General features: G+C 45.1%; 1 protein-coding gene across 1 annotated transcript in view; it reads left to right on the top strand.

Annotated features, from left to right (window-relative positions):
- Nucleotides 1–12592, top strand: part of Adtrp (androgen dependent TFPI regulating protein) — a 61566-nt gene extending 48974 nt beyond the window's left edge. Inside the window, exons 5-6 of the mRNA XM_029547569.1 lie at nt 9630–9781; nt 12359–12592. Coding sequence (XP_029403429.1) covers nt 9630–9781; nt 12359–12393 — 187 coding nt within the window. The 3' untranslated portion in view covers nt 12394–12592. The remainder of the gene's footprint in view (nt 1–9629; nt 9782–12358) is intronic.
- Nucleotides 12593–17205: the final 4613 nt, after the last annotated feature.

Genomic DNA, 17205 nt, shown 5'->3' with positions numbered 1-17205 from the left:
CACACACACACACACACACACACACACACAGCAAGCCAAAACTTCCTTGTCCCCCCACCATGAAAAGTAATTATTGTTCAGCAGTATTCAGGTATACATATACATATTGACTTCAGTTTCATTTGCAATTAGAGTTTGAATGAATGAATGAATGAATGAATGAATGAATGATCCAAGGTGTCCATACACACTCCATCTATGCAGATGCTACTGTCCTGCGTCATCTTAGGCCTCAGATGTAAGCACCCAGAGGGCAGTTACCAGAGACCTGCAGAATATGGAAAATGAATCCAGTAACTGGTCTTGATATCATCTTTCATCACCTGGTGACAGTCACTCTTTGTAATGTTGCACTGTGGTCTGCAGTCAAGGGCTTGTGCATGACTTTCTGTCTGGTACTCAAAGATGACCTTGTTCCTTCCTTCCATAACTTGCTTTCTTCTTTTCTTTTGTTGCTTGTTTATTTTTCTGGAGTCAAGATCGTATGTAGCTCATTCTGGCCTCAAACTATCCATATAACCAAGAGTAACACAATTATCTTTATTTTCTTTTGATCTTCCTGTCTCAACTTCCCAGTTGACAGAATTAGGGAAGTGAATCATTGACTTAGTAGGGGCTTCTGGCGCTGTGAGGAGACACCATGACCGTCGCAACTCTTATAAGGAAAACATTCACTGAGGCTGGCTTACAGGTTTCGGGGTTTAGTCCACTATCATCATGGCAGAAAGTATGGGGGCATGAAGGCAGACGTGGTGCTGGAGGAGCCTAGAGTTCCACGTCTGGATTGGCAGGCTGCAGAAAGAAAATGACACGGGGCCTGGTTCAAGCATCTGAAACCTTAACACGGACCCTCAGTGACACATGTTCTCCAACAAGGTCATGCCCACTCCAACAAGGCCACACCTCTCAATAACGCCACTCCCTATGTGATGGCCATTTTCAATCACACCACCACAGTCACCTTGCTCAGTTTTATGATGCTGTGGTTGAACTGATGATCTCATGTATGATGGGCTGGCACTCTACTCATGTGCTATATTCCCAGCCCTACCTTCCACAGCCTTCACATATGGCACCATTTCAAGCCTGAAAGGGCCATACCATCCATGTACAGGAACTGAATACCAAGGTCATAGGGCACTCTGGATCATTGCCCCAGTCTCTCTATGGGAAGCCATTTAGTGCAGTGCTCTGTTAACAATGAGAGCAAAGCACAAGGTGACATTTCAAAGGACATGGGAGATTTCATAGAAGTCACCAGCTTGGTACCCAGAACTTCATGGCCTTACTTTCCCTCCCATAATCTTTCTGTCTTCCTCCTACCCTTCCTCAATTTCCCCTGAAAAGTTCTTGCATAATATAATTTCCATGAGAATTAAGTGTTCTGCTCTGTTCTCCACCCCTTGGGGTCTTTGGATTTTAACAAAGGGACACTTTAAGAGACCAAAGCCTTAGCTGGGGACCATTTGTAGTGGACACCAGAATCATTGTTTTAAGAGGGGTGCTGAAGCCATATTGTATGACTTAGATACTGGGGACACAGGATGGTACAAGAAGCCAGTGGCTCTTAAGGACTGTCTGGGAACGAGAAGGGACAAAGGACAAAGAAGACACAGAATGAAATTGGCATGGAGACCAGGGTGCTCTAGGCTGATGGTCAGGGCTGGCTTTCCAAAGGGAAGAGTCATTTAAGCTGAGATCCAGAGAAAGAGTAAGATGACCTTGGAAGAAATTTGAGGAAAGATGAGGTAGAAGTACTAAGAGCTCTGAAGGGCTAACGGAGGCAGGGGCATAGCAGAATTGGAGGACGGGGGAAAGCTAGGTCATGAATATATGCCAGTGAACTTGCATTTGCAAATAGAGTGCTTTTCTGCTCTGAAAAAGTTTTAAGCAGGGATGGAGAGATGGCTCAGCAGTTAAGAGCACTGACTGCTCTTCTAGTGGTCCTGAGTTCAATTCCCAGCAACCACATGGTGGCTTACAACCATCTGTAATGGGATCCAATGCCCTCTTCTGGTGTGTCTGAAGACATCAACAGTGTAATCACATACATGAAATAAATCTTAAAAAGAAAAGAAAAAGTCTTAAGCAAAGTCAACGAGTTCAGTAAGTACTGTGAGTTAAGTATGAAGGAAAGTCAGGTGACCATGGCTGAAGTGTGGAGATGGGGCAGGAGCGTCACATCAGCCAGATGCTCAAAATCTACAATAGATCTGGGACCATGATTGAAGTAAGGTGACTTAGATATCAGCTGGCCTCTGAACACCGGCGGTGCATTGGGTTTTCAGGTTGCCTTCCTCAAGGTCATGAGGTCCTAAGGCAGAGGCACCTGGTGGGAGAAGGCATGAGTTTCAAGTAGAAATCTTGGAAGCAACCCTTAAGAAAGATTTTAAAGTGCGGAGATTAGGGCAAGCTTTCTGGCCACCCATTCACCTAGCATCCAGCACGGTGGTTTTACACACTCTGAGAACTGAGCAGAGTCTTGGCCAGTGTGCACACTGTGGAGAAAGAGCTAGGTTTGGAAACGAGAGACCCCAGGTTCAAGTAGCTTTAGACCCATCTTTGTACTAGAATAAATGGAATACAGTATAGCTGAGGGCATTTTGTCATTGTCCCAGGGTAGATACTTCCACAGTTCAGTTCAGTCCCCAGTGAGAAGGCATGTGACTCTGTTGCCTGCCATCCCTGCCCCCATTAAACACAATGCATCTCCAGACCCTCATGAGCACCTGGGGCCATAGTAAGTTCCACAGCGGTAGACACCCATGGGGAAGTGCTGTAGGTCAGCTCTAGGGGAGGGGGGCGGTTATCAATTGAGATGGTCCGATGGGGAGTTAGTGTAACAAGAATGAGGTTCTGAACATGGACTAGGCCGTAGGGGGCATGAGAAACAAACTGGAGTCTGCAAGGAGGTGCTAACTCTGCATCAGAGAGACATCATTCCAATAAAACCCGCAGCTCAGTGACCTAAATATAACCACATAGACACCTGGGGATTGCCCCACTCCCACCCCCCCTCCCAAGGGTGTTGTTCGCTTTTCAGGTTGCAACATTGGCAGTCTGGCCCTGCAGAGGAGTGATGCTAAAAAATCTTTCATTTCTGTTGGAAAGCTTTAGTCACCTATAAATCTGGTGGCTTGCTCATTCCTTCCTGCCCCCTCACCCCTAAACACCTCACCCTACTCTGTCTGAAGCAATGGTGAGGGATGGGGAAAGGAATGTCCCTGTTACTGGCTTTATTCCTTTTTAAGAAGGGGATTTGAACACATATTTACCCTGATACAGAACTGGTCCTTTTAAGCGAACTCATATAAGGTCTGGCTCCAGCCTGCAGAATGTGGATCCTTACTTAGTGGAAATGAGCTGTGTGGACAGACTACGGGAGGTCGGGCTAGAAAGTGCTAAGGTGAAATGAAAACACACAGAGCTGTAAGAACCCAGAGAAGGAGGGAGTCATGTGGGAAGGCATCATGGAAGGCATCTATAGTGTTTGAGAGCCCAAAGACCAGGCAGGTTTAGAAGGGCAACAAGCCGTCCACGCTGCACCCCACAACCAGCAAGAGGGGCATAATAAATACTTGCGAGCCAGCTAACCTCTTTTTTGTACAGTGTAGTATCCCAGACTAGTGGAGGGTACCGCTCACTTTTCTTTTTTTTTCCCCCGAGACAGGGTTTCTCTGTGTAGCCCTGGCTGTCCTAGAACTCACTTTGTAGACCAGGATGGCCTCGAACTCAGAAATCTGCCTGTCTCTGCCTCCCGAGTGCTGGGATTAAACCACTCACTTTTAGGGTGACCGTTCCACCTCATTTTACCTAATCAAGACAATCCCTCCTAGCTATGCCCAAGGGGTTAGCTGACTATGGTGATTTGAAAAAAAAACAAAAAACAAAAAAACAAAAAACAAAAACAAAAACCAATTAGCCCCACACACTCACAGAAAGCGACACTATTAGGAGTTGTGGCCTTGTTGGAACAAATGTACCACTGGGGGTGGGCTTTTGAGGTCTCAGATGTTCCAGTCAGACCCCAATGAGGCAGTCTGCTGCTGGGTATCTGGATAAAGAACTCTCAGCTACCTCTCCTACACCATGTCTGCCAGCACGCTGCCATGCTTCCCACCATGATGACAATGGACTGAACCTCTGAAACTGTAAGCCAGCCCCAATGAAACGTTTTCCTTTTGTAAGAGTTTCCGTCATCGTGGCGTCGATTCACTGCGATAAAACCCTAACAAGGCCATAACCAAGTCCGAGAGATCCATCCCAGGTGTGATCAGAGGCTTGCCTCCTAGACGACTCCAGACCCTCCGAGACTAACTGTCAATGTTAACCATCGGGCTCCTCAAGAATAATAGTATTTAAAAATCTCTCTTCATATATAAATCATCTCCCAAGAAAACGGTACATGTTGCAAATGCTGAAGCAAGCCGAGTCCAGACCAGCTGGTCATATCCTACACTTAGAACTCGCTCCTCCTCCAATTAGTGCATCACGCTGGAGTCCTTCTTACAGCCACTGTTTGCTATTTCTGAAATGCAACCTTCATCTAGAACAACCATGGTCGAGCAAGGTTTTTAAACTCCAGTCTTAGCAAGGGTTAGAATCCCTGCCCCGTTTCCCACAGCCATGCTCACCAACCTTCTTCATGTTGATGGATGAAAATAATGACCAAGATGTCACACGATGTGCTTCTACTATCAGCATTCGGGGGTTGGCCACTGGGGGACCAATTAAAAAGTAATCACAATGCTTGTAACAGAAACTAGAAGTATTAACAGTACAAAGAAGGTACCAGATTCTTTCCAAGTGAAGAGTCTACCAGAAATATATTGCTGAAGGAGTGGACTAGGCTTATGAATTGATTAGCATGTAATGGGTAAATGTAAAGGACACATTAAGGATAAGCTTAAGAATCTTCGCATAGTGGCCAGGACAGTGGTTTTGCTAATAGAGATGAGAATGAATTGTGAAAGAAATAGTTTGGGATATAGTTTTTAAAATAGCCAGTTTAAAAAATCCCATATTTCAATTCTATTAAAATCCAATGCTAGGAGCTGGAGAGATGGCTCAGTGGTTGTAAGCACTGGCTACTCTTCCAGAGGACCCAGGTTCAATTCCCAGGACCCCCACATGGCAGCTCACAACTATCTTTAACTCTAGTTCCAGAGGACCTGGCACCCTCCCAGAGACATGCAGGCAGGCACAAAAAAAAAAAATCAACGCACATAAAAATAAATAAATCTTTAGGATACACCCCACCTCCAGAAAAGCAGTTCCTCTCTACCGGAAAGACTGAGACCCACCCACCAAGAGGAAAATCACTGCCTACATTCTGAAGGGATGTGTGCCAGGGGATGCAGGTAGCTGACCCCTCAGGATGCCATTTCTGGACACAAAGGAGAAAGTAGGGGAAGGATCAGGAAGCGCACGCTGGAGAAATCCTCTTGTCTTTCTGATTAGATGAGGTAGGAAGGTGGCTGATGTAGCAGACAGCTGAGGTCAGGCAGACACACAAGGAGGAAGCCTCACACCCAAAGGAGGTATGTCAGGATGGCCTGGGTGAGGTTCCAAATTCAGCCCATGCAGGAGATAGAGGTGAGATGCAAGCAAGGTGTACTATCATCTCCCCCACCCCCTCTGCTTTCCCTCCCCCTCCCTACTTCCTTCCTTCTTTTCTCCCTGTATTTAAGCAAACCACAGAGAAATGGTTCCAGCTGCCCCGGTGACTCTTCTTAACTCACTCGCTGTTGAATGGCCTTCAACAACCACTACATTCTTGCCCCTGACTCCGCTTGGCTTTCTTCTGCTTTTTCCTACTGTCAGCTAACAGCTCTCCCTTCTGGGCCATGCTCTCTGTGGAAACACACAGTTGGTTTACTAACCCTGGCATCCGAAGCTTGATGCTGAAAGGAAACAAAAGTGAAACAAAACCAAAACTTCCCAGGTCCCTCAGGGAATGCCCTTGTTTGCAGACTGCCTCTCATGAAAGGAATTCGGAAGCCCCGATTTCATGTATTTAAAGTAAACACTGGGAACTAATTAATACAATCTGTTCCTGAGCTCAGAGATCCATTCCTGCTTTGGGGATATTTGTTTTCTGCCCCTTGTTCCTATTCTGATCTGTAGCACAAGATAACCAGACAGGCAAGAAGCACTGTGAAAAGCCCACAATGCATCTCTGCCTTGCGCATCTTTATTCTAGTGTCAATTATGATGACGATATTATTTTGTTACAGTCATCACAGTATCCACATAGCAGGGAACAGCTGGGTGGTTTGGGAGATGAAGGATCCCAGCAGGGCAAGACTAGGGACCAAACACCAAAATCTACACTTGATTGACCCTAAGACCGATGCTGTCCATCTAAGGTAGGATTTATGTTGCTTTAATAAAACAACACTGTTGGGAGTTGGTCTGGTGCTGCTATGTATTCTAATGCTAAATGCTGAAACCCCCAAGATCTGGTTGTCCACCGACTAGAAGATCCTCATGTCCACCAAGTGATGCTAAGTAAACTTTGCTCCCCAATTTAAAACTATTGGTTAAATAAAGGTGGCTACAGCCAATTATTGGGGAGAACAGAAGAAGCGGAAGTTTTAGATACCGGGCTGGAGGTCACAGATAGGAACCAGGAAAAGAAAGGAGAGAAAGTGAAGGAGAAAGGAGGGTGAAGGAGGAGGAAGATGGAGAGAACAGGAGGTCTCCACAAGATGTAATGGACCAACTAAAATCACCCCCACCCTTTTTCTCCCCTCCCCCCATCCCTAAGGACAGATCACTGGAGCTGAAGCAACCCAAGCAGGATTCAGACAGCAAGTACTCGGGAAGTGGACAGTCCAGTGACTAGAAAAATAGATTTAGGGGTAATTCCCCAGTAACTGTGCAAGAGCAAATTAAATAATCCATAGGGCTCTGCCTCGGTTATTGGGGGTCTGGCCAGATCATTTTAATAACTAATAAAGTTTACTAAAAGCAAAGCTAGGGTAAGAAAGGGATGCATTTCACTGTACAACTCCCAGGTCACCGTCTCCCCAAGGAACGTTGAGGCAGGAAGTCAAACAGGGCAGGAACCTGAAGGTGGCAAGTAAGACGGAAGCCATGGCAGAATGCTACTTATTAAATTGCTCACCCGTGGTTTTCCCAGCGCCTGCTTCTTATAGAACCAGGACCACCTGCCTAGGGGTGGCACCACCCACGGTGAGCTGGGCTTGACCACATCAATCATTAATCAAGGAAATGCATCCCAGGCTTGCCCACAGACCAGTTCAGTGGGGGCATTTTCTCTATTGAGGTTCCCTCTTCCAAAGTGACTCTAAAGGAAAAAAAAAAGACTCTAGTTTGTGTCAAGTTGACATAAAAGTAGTTATCACAGTGGCCCTAAAATGACTCTTTAAATGTGACAAAATAAACGTGGGATAAAATCGACCATTTTCCTTGTTTAAAGTGTGTACTTCGGTGGCATTAAGTACATTCACGTTGTGCAGCCATCGGCACTGTTCCCCTCCACAACGGAGCCCACTCAGCATCTCTCCATCCCTTCTCTGCCCCCTCCTCACACTCACCATCCACCTTTCTGTCTCTATGACTCTGCCACCACGGCCTCCTCTTATAAATGGGGTTATATGGGCCCTTTTCTTACCTTCACAGTTTACACCATGTTGGAACCTAGGTTCAAATGTTTTTCTTTTTCAAGTCACGTTTTGTTCCTCTGTTCACCTATCAGTGGACTCTCTCCACCTTTGGGCTATAAACCCTAACGTTCAGATATCATTGGGTTCCTGATTTCAAGTCTTTGAGTGTATAAGCCAGCGGTAGAATTTCTAGGGCGATAACCTTTCTTAACTCCCTGAAAAACTTCCCTACGGTTTTCCTAGCTGATGGTAGAGAAGGGCTCCAACTTCTCTATACCCTCACAAACGCATAGCCTCTGTGGTTTGATTTGTTTGAGGTTTTTGTTTTAATAATAGATAATCTGTGTAATGACGTGGTGGCTCATGATTTTGATCTGCATTCTCCAGATATTAGGGACACCTGACATCTTTCGGTGTGGTCCTATTCCTTGCGTATGTTCTTTGTGGAATGTCTATCCGAGTCAATCATCTATTTCTAATTAGTTTTTTTTTGTGAGTATTTTTGAATTAGGCTAAGTATTTATATATTCTAAATGTTAACCAATTAATATACATATGATTTGCACACATTTTCCCAGTGTCCTATTGACAGCCCCTCTACACTGATGACAGTGTCTTTTGATGCATAGTGCTGAGCTTGTGAATTCCAGACTCCAGATCCCCCTTTGCCCCACCCTAGTCCTGGTCCCAAATATTAGCCCTGGTCCACAAAACACTTACTAAACTGAAAGTATTTGAAATGTTAAGAGATTGCATACAGGTTTCTGATGGCTTACATAAGCACAGAGCTTCATGTTTCTGTCTGAACTCCAATAGCCACACTGGAGTTCCATTTCTCAGGCCCGTCCTATCTTCCCTCTTATAAGAGAACTCTGCTGACCTGTCACTCTGTGAATGTGGCCTCTTAGGAACGCTTGCTAAACTTCCCCATGCCAGGCACTACTAACTGCCTTATATGTCTTACACATGACATACACCGGTAACAAACACGTGTTTCACTCCTGTAATTCTTGCAGGCGCTTGATGAGGTGTATGTGTTTGGAGTCCCCCACCCCCTGCCCCTGAGTCTACACCAGCAGAATTAATAAACCACTGGAGGTAATGCAGCTAATAGGTGGCAGACTGAACATTTAAGTCACAGGATCCTCTTCCAGATTGAATACACTTAACAGCTGTAAGCCACAGCCGAGGTGGCATCATCCCTTAACACATCTTCTGGGTTTTAAGTTATCCCAGACTTTGGCATCTTCAGGGCTGTTGGCTTCCAGCATAGTGCAGTTTTTAGGCTTCACTTAGACACCATGGCTTCTCTCCCAGCATTTCTTCTCGTTCCTTTGGCTCATAGAAACAACTTACATCCTATCCTCATGTGAGTGAGGTGTGAGCCTCGCCACCCATTCATCCATTCCCACCTAGTGCTCAGTCCCTAAGAACTCCAGAGCTAAAGTCAGGGATAACACATAACTCCCAGGCATCCTGTCTGAGGGCAATGATGCACCACCTCTTCCCATCCTGTGCCAACAAGACTTGAAGAGCTGAGAAGAGCCATGCTGTCCCCTTAGGTACCAAAACCAACAACAACACACACACCATTGCTTTAGCTTTAGGACAGAGTCTTTACAGATCCAATGTCTCAGCCAGCTGTCCATCTTAAAGCAAGCAACAGTCCAGTCATGGACTCACATACCCTCCTTCGCTGATGATATGTTGCAGGCTTCCCTTATCCATTCATCAAGATGGGTTATAGAGTATTAAATAGGGAGAAGCCCTCCCCTGCCCCATCTCATTCCATGAAACAAGATGACTTATTAAAACAACATATGATGCTGGGAGATTACTGACTGACCTCCAGATCTGTGGGGACATGTCACATGTTGACAGATGTCCCCCATGCCTGCTTTTCACCTGCTGTCTTCCAGTGTCCCGCCAAACCTGAGGTGAAAGGACCTTGCTGGCTTCTGTGATGCTAACAGTCATCTTGACTTCTTGTTCACGCAGGATCCTGTGGCGCTACGTTCAGACTGGAAACTGGGTGTACCCCGTGTTTGCCTCCCTCAGCCCGCTGGGTATTATCCTCTTTTTCTCAGCCACTTACGTCCTGAGTGCCGGCATCTACTTGTTTGGAGAGAAGATCAATCACTGGAAATGGGGTCAGTGCTTCTCTTTCATCGGTAGCCCACAGAGACACTTCTTAGCTGTTCTCTGCTCTTCCCCTAAACCAAAGGAAAACTGAGTCCAAACTGAAGGCCACACTACTAGGTACCTTTGTATGTAGGGCTCAGGTGGGTCCTATGAACACCGGCAGAACAAAAGCCTGGTGCCAATTGACATTCCCTCAGAGGACTCCAAGTGTTTCCTCTCCTTCCTTCAATACCATCTCATTTAACTCAAATCTTCTTTACCACTTTAGGACCAAAAGAACAAAGTGTCATCCCTCCCAGCATGAGGGGGGAAATACTATAAGGACCTTAGCTCATCCCAATGGGGACTTTGAGGGACATAAACTGTGAAAATGTGAATTCCTTCTGTCCATGAAAAGTGCGACTCTCCTTCTAAAGTATAAGACATAGTTTATTCTGTGCCAAATATGAATGAGAGTGGCCCCAGAACCGTGGATTCAGGTTGTCCCGAGTGATGTATATATTCCTTTTCTATTGAAGAAGTTACGTGAACTTACATAGTCACAGAACAAAGGAAGATCACAGATCATTGCATCTAACCAAATACTGATGCTTTGGTGGGACCACAGATAGGCAGGCCCATGGGCTACAGCAAAACAGGGAAAACTCAGCTGTAGGATTCAGATATTATCTGATGACTCTTAGCTTTGGGAAGAGTGGAAGCCAGTAGTTTGCCAAGTTCATCCATTCCAAAGGCCTTGTGTGACAGGCAAAGGAAATGATGACAGGCCAGAAACATAGGTAGGCAACAGATGGCTATATTCTCAGCTATAATGTATATTTGTTGAAAATACACGTACAGGAGGTGGCCAACTGAAGGATGAATTCAGTCTGGGACCTTCTTTGTATCTGTTTGCTTTTGAAATAACATACAGCACACTGTGCTTCATCGTGACATTTTCATACATTCTTCATTCCCACCCTTCTGCCATCCCTGGCTGGAGCCTTCTGTCACCCCCATTCCACTTCCATGTCACATGTGTCCTATTGCCCTCCTCCATCTCCTGATCACCTTTCTGATTTCAAGTCCTATACCCACACTCAAACAACCCACTAATATACACACATGTATAAAAATTAGAAACTAGGATCTACATATGAAAACTTGTGTCTGTCTTTCCAAGTGTGGGTCGCTCACTAAAATTTACAGGTTCACGTATTTTCTGGCAATTTTACAGCTGAGTAGCTTCCCACTGGGTATGTGTGCCTTGTTTTCACTACCCATTCATCTGCTGATAGGCATCTAAATGCAACCATCTTCTAATTTGTGATTAGAACACTAGTCAACATGGATGGATGCCCAAATATTTCCATGGTAGAATATTGTCTTTTTTTGTATACGCCAAGAAGTGGTATAGGGAGGTTGTATGGTAGTTATAGTTTTAGAATTGTTATGTTGTTACTAAGAAACCTTCATATAGATGTTCATAGTGGTGATCCCAGTTCACATTCCCATTAGAAGTGAGCAAGGGTTCCTCCCCAACATTCTAACCGAATTTGTTGTTGCTTGTTTCGTTGATTATAGCCATGCTGCTGGCTGGGATGAAATGGAATTTTATTTTGCCTCTCCTTGATGGCTAAGAGAGTTGAACAATTTTTAAAAATATTTATTGATTATGTTTCCTCATTTGAGAACTATTTAGTTCATTGGCCTACTTTCGAACTTCGAACAGATAGCTTTGTTTAGGGGGAGTTTAATTTTCTGAGTTCTTTATATATGCGAGATGTTAACCCCTGACTGAAGCATGGCTGGCCATGCCGGTCTCCCATTCTGTAGGCTGTCTGCTCACTCTCCTGGTGTCTGCTGCTGTGCTGGAATCTGGAGTATGAGACACTGCAGACCAGCGCTACCATGGCTCTGATTCCCACAAGGAAGAAGAGATTGAGCTGAGAAAAAAAAAATTTTTCAAAGTAGAAGTGATAGCATTTGGCAACCGGCACAATGGCTAATGAGCCACAGAGAGGTCATCAACTTCAAAGCTTGTGCCAACATTGGTGACCAAGAAATATGGAGATGCCAACTTGTTGGCTAAGTGGAACCCATTCTAGGAATGTCATACTATAGTTTCAACAGAAGAATGATCTTATAATGTGCTTACCTGAAACCAATCCTGTGTCAATACTGATATAAACTGATTTGGGAGAAGCCATGGAAAACCCCAATTAGGTAGGCTGCCATTTTTCTAGTTCCTCTCTAACTTGATGCTGTCTCTTTATCTCCATCTGCAAAGCCTCTGCATTTTTCCCATGGATGCATGCAGCACACTGCACTCTTCCAAAGCAGCAGCAATAGGGGAGCTGATTCGAGAGTACCGTACAGGCCAGTAGCATTACTGAGTATCTGGCTAACCACACACTGACCCACAAGGCAGGGGACTAGCTTGCTTCTTGTCTCTGTAGCAGTAATGGTTGTTTAATCAGAGTTTTTCTCCTTGTGTGCAAAGGCGTTTTTTGATTTCCCACTGCCCCATCAGTGTGAATCTCTACCCACTCAAGAATAACCCTTAGGGAGACCTATCTGAGGTGTCTCTGTGTCTGTCTGTACAGGTGCCATAGCGAAGCCACAGATGAAGAAGAATTGACTACATACCATTTTCCAAGAGCCATGGAAGAAGGAAGTTAAGAACTGGTCATCTTTCTATTATTCTCACATTATCATTGTTTCTTTTTGGATCAGGGGTGGACTTGCTTGGGGAGATAGAAAGGACGGAGAGTGCTGCATAGTTTTAATAAAGAGTATAAAGGGAGCTTCGCTTGGGATCTCTTGGTTTTCTAAAAGGCTGACAGATAATTCCGGACATCTCAGAATCTGTTACTTTTGTCTGACCTCCAAAGAGGATTTTGTTTCCGTTGTTTCTGACCAAAAAGGCTAAACAAGCTTGTCTAAACTTGTTGCCGGACAAGCATTTAGAGAATGGGTGTGGGGACAGGAGCGCAGAGACATAAACTCTCTTTACCATCTAGAGGTATGGGGAAGACCCAGATGACATGCCCCATACGTCAAAATCATGACCAAGCTGGAGTAGCGGTACACACAAGGCATTCCCTTCATTCTGGAGGCTAAATCAAGAAGATTGTGAATTCAAGGTTGCCCTGGATTGCAGAGTAAGACCCTGTCACTAGAAGACCAGAAATAATAACTTAAAATGTAGTTGTCACAATGAAGACAGTGGCGACTTCTTCCAGATCTCCCAATACAAATACTGGACCGTTTTTCAATAACCCCCCACTTCTCTTTTTTTTAAAAAAATGTGTTTTTAATAAGCTAATTGTTTTCAGTGATTTCTGACCTATTTTCCCTTGATTTAGAAGTGTACAGAAATATAACCTAGTGGCAGCTAACTTTATAACAACAACTAATAAAAAAATGGCAGCAAATTCACTGGGGCAGTGAGAATAATTTATAACAAGTGGTGGGAAGTCCGTCCCTCTTCAGAGCAAACATTTGGGGTGGGAATTATCAATTAATGTGGAACATAACGGGCTGTCAAGCGACTCTTCCATTTGGATACTGGTTTGAAGGGAGGCACACATGAGTTTTTGGGAAGTCGGTGTGTATATCAAATGCAAGCAGGACTTTAGCTGTGACAAAGGCTAACTGAAGGAGCCGAGGTTGCTTCTATACAAGCTCCTTAGCTGATCAGGCGACTCACAAGAGCTCGTGAGCCCTTTCATTTCCCTGGGGGTTTTAAGTCCATCTTTGTCACTGCTGTATATTTGTTTTTACATAGAACAGGGTCTTGTAAAAATAATTCATGTATTTTAACCGTATTTGCCTCCCAAGACTATCACCTCCCCACCTTGCCCAACTCCTGCTCTTCCCACCAGCTTCCCTTCTGATTTCATCTTCTCCCACCTCTCAGACACAGACACACAGACAGATACACAGACACACACACACACACACACACACACACACACGCTCGCACTTGCACATGCATGGTTCCATGTATCTGTATATGATCTAAGATCCACGTATGAGAACATAAAAAAAAATTTGTCTAAGTTTGACTTATTTCCCTTAGTTTGATGGTCTCTGCATACCTCCATTGTCCAGCAAAGGATATAATTTCATTCATTATGAGTAAGTAAAATTGCATTTCTATAAAGATTTTTTTTTCATGTTTCTTGTATTCCTGGGTTAGGGTTTGCAACATGTGAGATTAAAGTGCTTGCTTGGATTTGGTCTTAATCACCCATATTCTTTAGGGGAAAATAGTTGTTATGCTTAAGTAGGAGTGGGATCTGCTTGCACCACAGTGCAGTTCTTCCTGGAGAGTCTTAGTACTTAGACCATCAGCCCCGAGCTTAGGGCACCGGATCTCATTCTCTGCCGTGTTAGTTGGGTTTTGTCAATTTTTATTTGATACACACCTATACATATCTGACAAGAAGGAATCTTAACTGGGAAAATACTTTCATGAGATTGACCTGTAGGCTAGTCTACAGAGCATTGCCTTCATGAGGGACTCATGAGAGGACTCAACCAATTGTGGGTGGCACCACCTCGGTTGGGTAATCTTGGATTGTACAAGAAAGGCTGAGCAAGCCAGGGAGAACAAGAGTTGTATCCCAACTTCCTTCAGTAATGGATTGTCACCTGAAAGTATAAGGAAAATAAACCCTTTCCTCCCCGAGTTGCTTTTCATCATGGTGTTTTATCACTGCAATAGAAGCCCTAAGACACGGGTAGATGGCTATCATATTCAGAATTAGTCACAACAGATAGACAGGCTCATATGAAATCAGAGCTCTAGCCAATCAAAAAGCCTGCTTCTGTGAAATCCCTCAGGAGGACAGGCAGCAAGTGCTAGGCCCCCATCTGTATTGTCTCTTGTGGGTTTGCGGCTGCTTGGTCCACCTCTGTACTAACCCATATACGAGTGGACCGCAGTTTGTCTCTATATAGACCAGCTAAGATAAGGTTTCTGCCTCATGCAAGTCTTCCGTATAGATGTCCTGAAGGTCAGTAGATCTGATGACCTTCTGTGACATTTCCCAGTTGAGTCATGCAGGGAGGGACCTTTGCCTCTAAAGCCGGCTAGTAATTTTTTTTTTTAAATGGCCTATTTACTTCATGATGGCTGATACCAAAAACAGAGGGCTTTGTCTGCAGCATTCCCAGCTCCTCAACCCCTGTCCCCGACTGTCAGAGCTTCTGCATGTCCCTTCCCTTCTGGTCTTTAAATTATCTGTTGTGGATAGTAAGATGTGAATTTTCTGAGGTTCTCTCTTTTTGTTTTTTAGAAGTATGTGTAAGGAATTTTGCACACACACACACACACACACACACACACACAGCATGACACAGCATGGACGTGGGTGCACATGTGCACAAGGGCACATAAGTGATGTGTCCCCAGAGGGAGGCCTGAAAAGGACTTAAACTCTGGAGTTGAGGTTACAGGTGGTTATGAGCCACCTGACTTGGGTACTGCAAACTCCGGTCTGCTCTTACCCAGCCCTGATGATCTCTTCATCCTAAACCATGGTTACCAGCCTGTGTGTAACCTCCCACCGGGAGGAGCGAGCCCTCCTGAACAGATGCTGGCCTCTCTCTTTCCCTTCTGGTCCCCAGAGCTTTTCCTTCTTTCATCGTTACTGAAATTTGTGGGAGTTTTTCCTGCCTACACCCATCTCGTACCAGGATTGCTCTCGCCACTCTGCCCAGGTTAACTGCTGACATTTCTAGCCATGGGTATTATCTGCCACCGTCCTCTTAGGATCACTTTCTGAAAATACAATGACCAGTGTCTGGGCGTGGGAAAACATGATTGAGTCCTCTAAGCTCACACGGGTTGGGAGTGGGCCCTGTGGTGGAGTGTACCTTGACTTCCTGAGCTAACATTACATAGTAAATAAAGGCTGGGTAAAAGTAGACACCAAAATAATTCCTTAAAAGGTTATAAAAGTATAGAAGAGCAGAATAGTCTGATATTTTGAGGGCACATCCCAAGGGAAGATTCTACCAAGCAACTACCAAGAATCCTGTTTTGTTTTTTCTTTCTTCTCACTAAGGTGGGAATACGAGCCTCCTGCTTTTTTTTTTTTTTCCCTGAAATGAGAGCTCTGCCTCCTGCTCACACCTGCTGCTGCTCCTAACTGCCCAGGGCACCCTGTCTCAGAAGAGGCCCAGGAGCGTTTGCCAGGGTGGAAACTCCCTAACGAGGCAGCTCGCAGGGGATCGCCCAAATTTTCCACGCCCTGACGATGACCTGTGCTGCTGCTGCCTTCTCACAGGCATCGTGCACTCCTGTGTCCGTTGAGCCCATTTCTATTTGTGGCTTGACTGTCCTGGCACCAAATTAAAACCTTGATGGCAGCGTGGCTGGCCTCTGTGTAATTCTGTTCCAGACACCAGAAATACCTCAGCCGGGTGTCCCACTGGGCACATGCATAATGAGCAGACAGGTGCTTCCCAGAGCTGGTGTCTTTAAATTACCAGCAACAAGACACTTATAATGAACGCTGATTAAACATTCATGAAAAAAGACACACAGCACTCGCTACCTGCAAAGCTATGTTAGGGGGCCTTGGTGGTTGGAATATGATAATAACAGGAGCCAAATGATGCCCCCAATCATGTTTGAATAGTGAAATTCCTAATCATACCCACTTTAGCCTATGTATGCGGAAAATGTATTGGGTCCCATCTTACAATGGGTCAAACTGACCTTGTGTTAGTGAGCGGCGTGCTGGTAAATGTTTAAGGACCAACAACAAATTAAATTCCTGATTCATGATGTTGGCTCCTTTCCATAGTGTAAACACTCCCCTACGCGCGTGCATGCGCGCGTGTGCGCGCGCACACACACACATACACACACACACAGAGACATACACCACCTCACCCGGCGATCTCTTTTTAAGCTTACCATGATGCTACCTGAGTTGGCTAGAGATGGTCTCAACCCTTTGGTTCCAGAGAGCCTGTTTTCAGTAGACTTCTGCATCCAGAGCGGGGTTGGGTGGGACAGGACAGGGTGAATGACAGGTCCGAGTTCACACAGATAACTCATTCAGCTCACTTTCTTCCCTCTTTGTTGTAGAGCAAAATGGCAATACTGCTAAGACAATGGATCCCTTCTTGTAATGCTAGACAGGACCAAGTGACCAAGTGTCCCCAGAGTAGTTGGAGACCCTTATCCAGGCTGGGGGTGGGGGGTGTGGGGAGACAATGGCTCCTCATAGCTAACCCCACACCTGATTGGCTCATACCCAAGCTAACATTCATTGCTCTCACAAAATGAAACCAGTTCCCCTCTCTTCCTTCCAAAGGGTCATACGTTCCACAAGCTATATTCAGCAACCCTGCATCTACTTGCCTGAAGTATTTGTCATAACAGGAAGCCAGTTTCATATACAGCAATCTTCAAGCATGCCAAGGAGCATGT

Source organism: Mus pahari, chromosome 16, assembly GCF_900095145.1.
Source record: "Mus pahari chromosome 16, PAHARI_EIJ_v1.1, whole genome shotgun sequence".
NCBI classification, from domain to species: Eukaryota; Metazoa; Chordata; class Mammalia; order Rodentia; family Muridae; genus Mus; species Mus pahari.
This window is presented reverse-complemented; position numbering and strand designations above follow the sequence as displayed.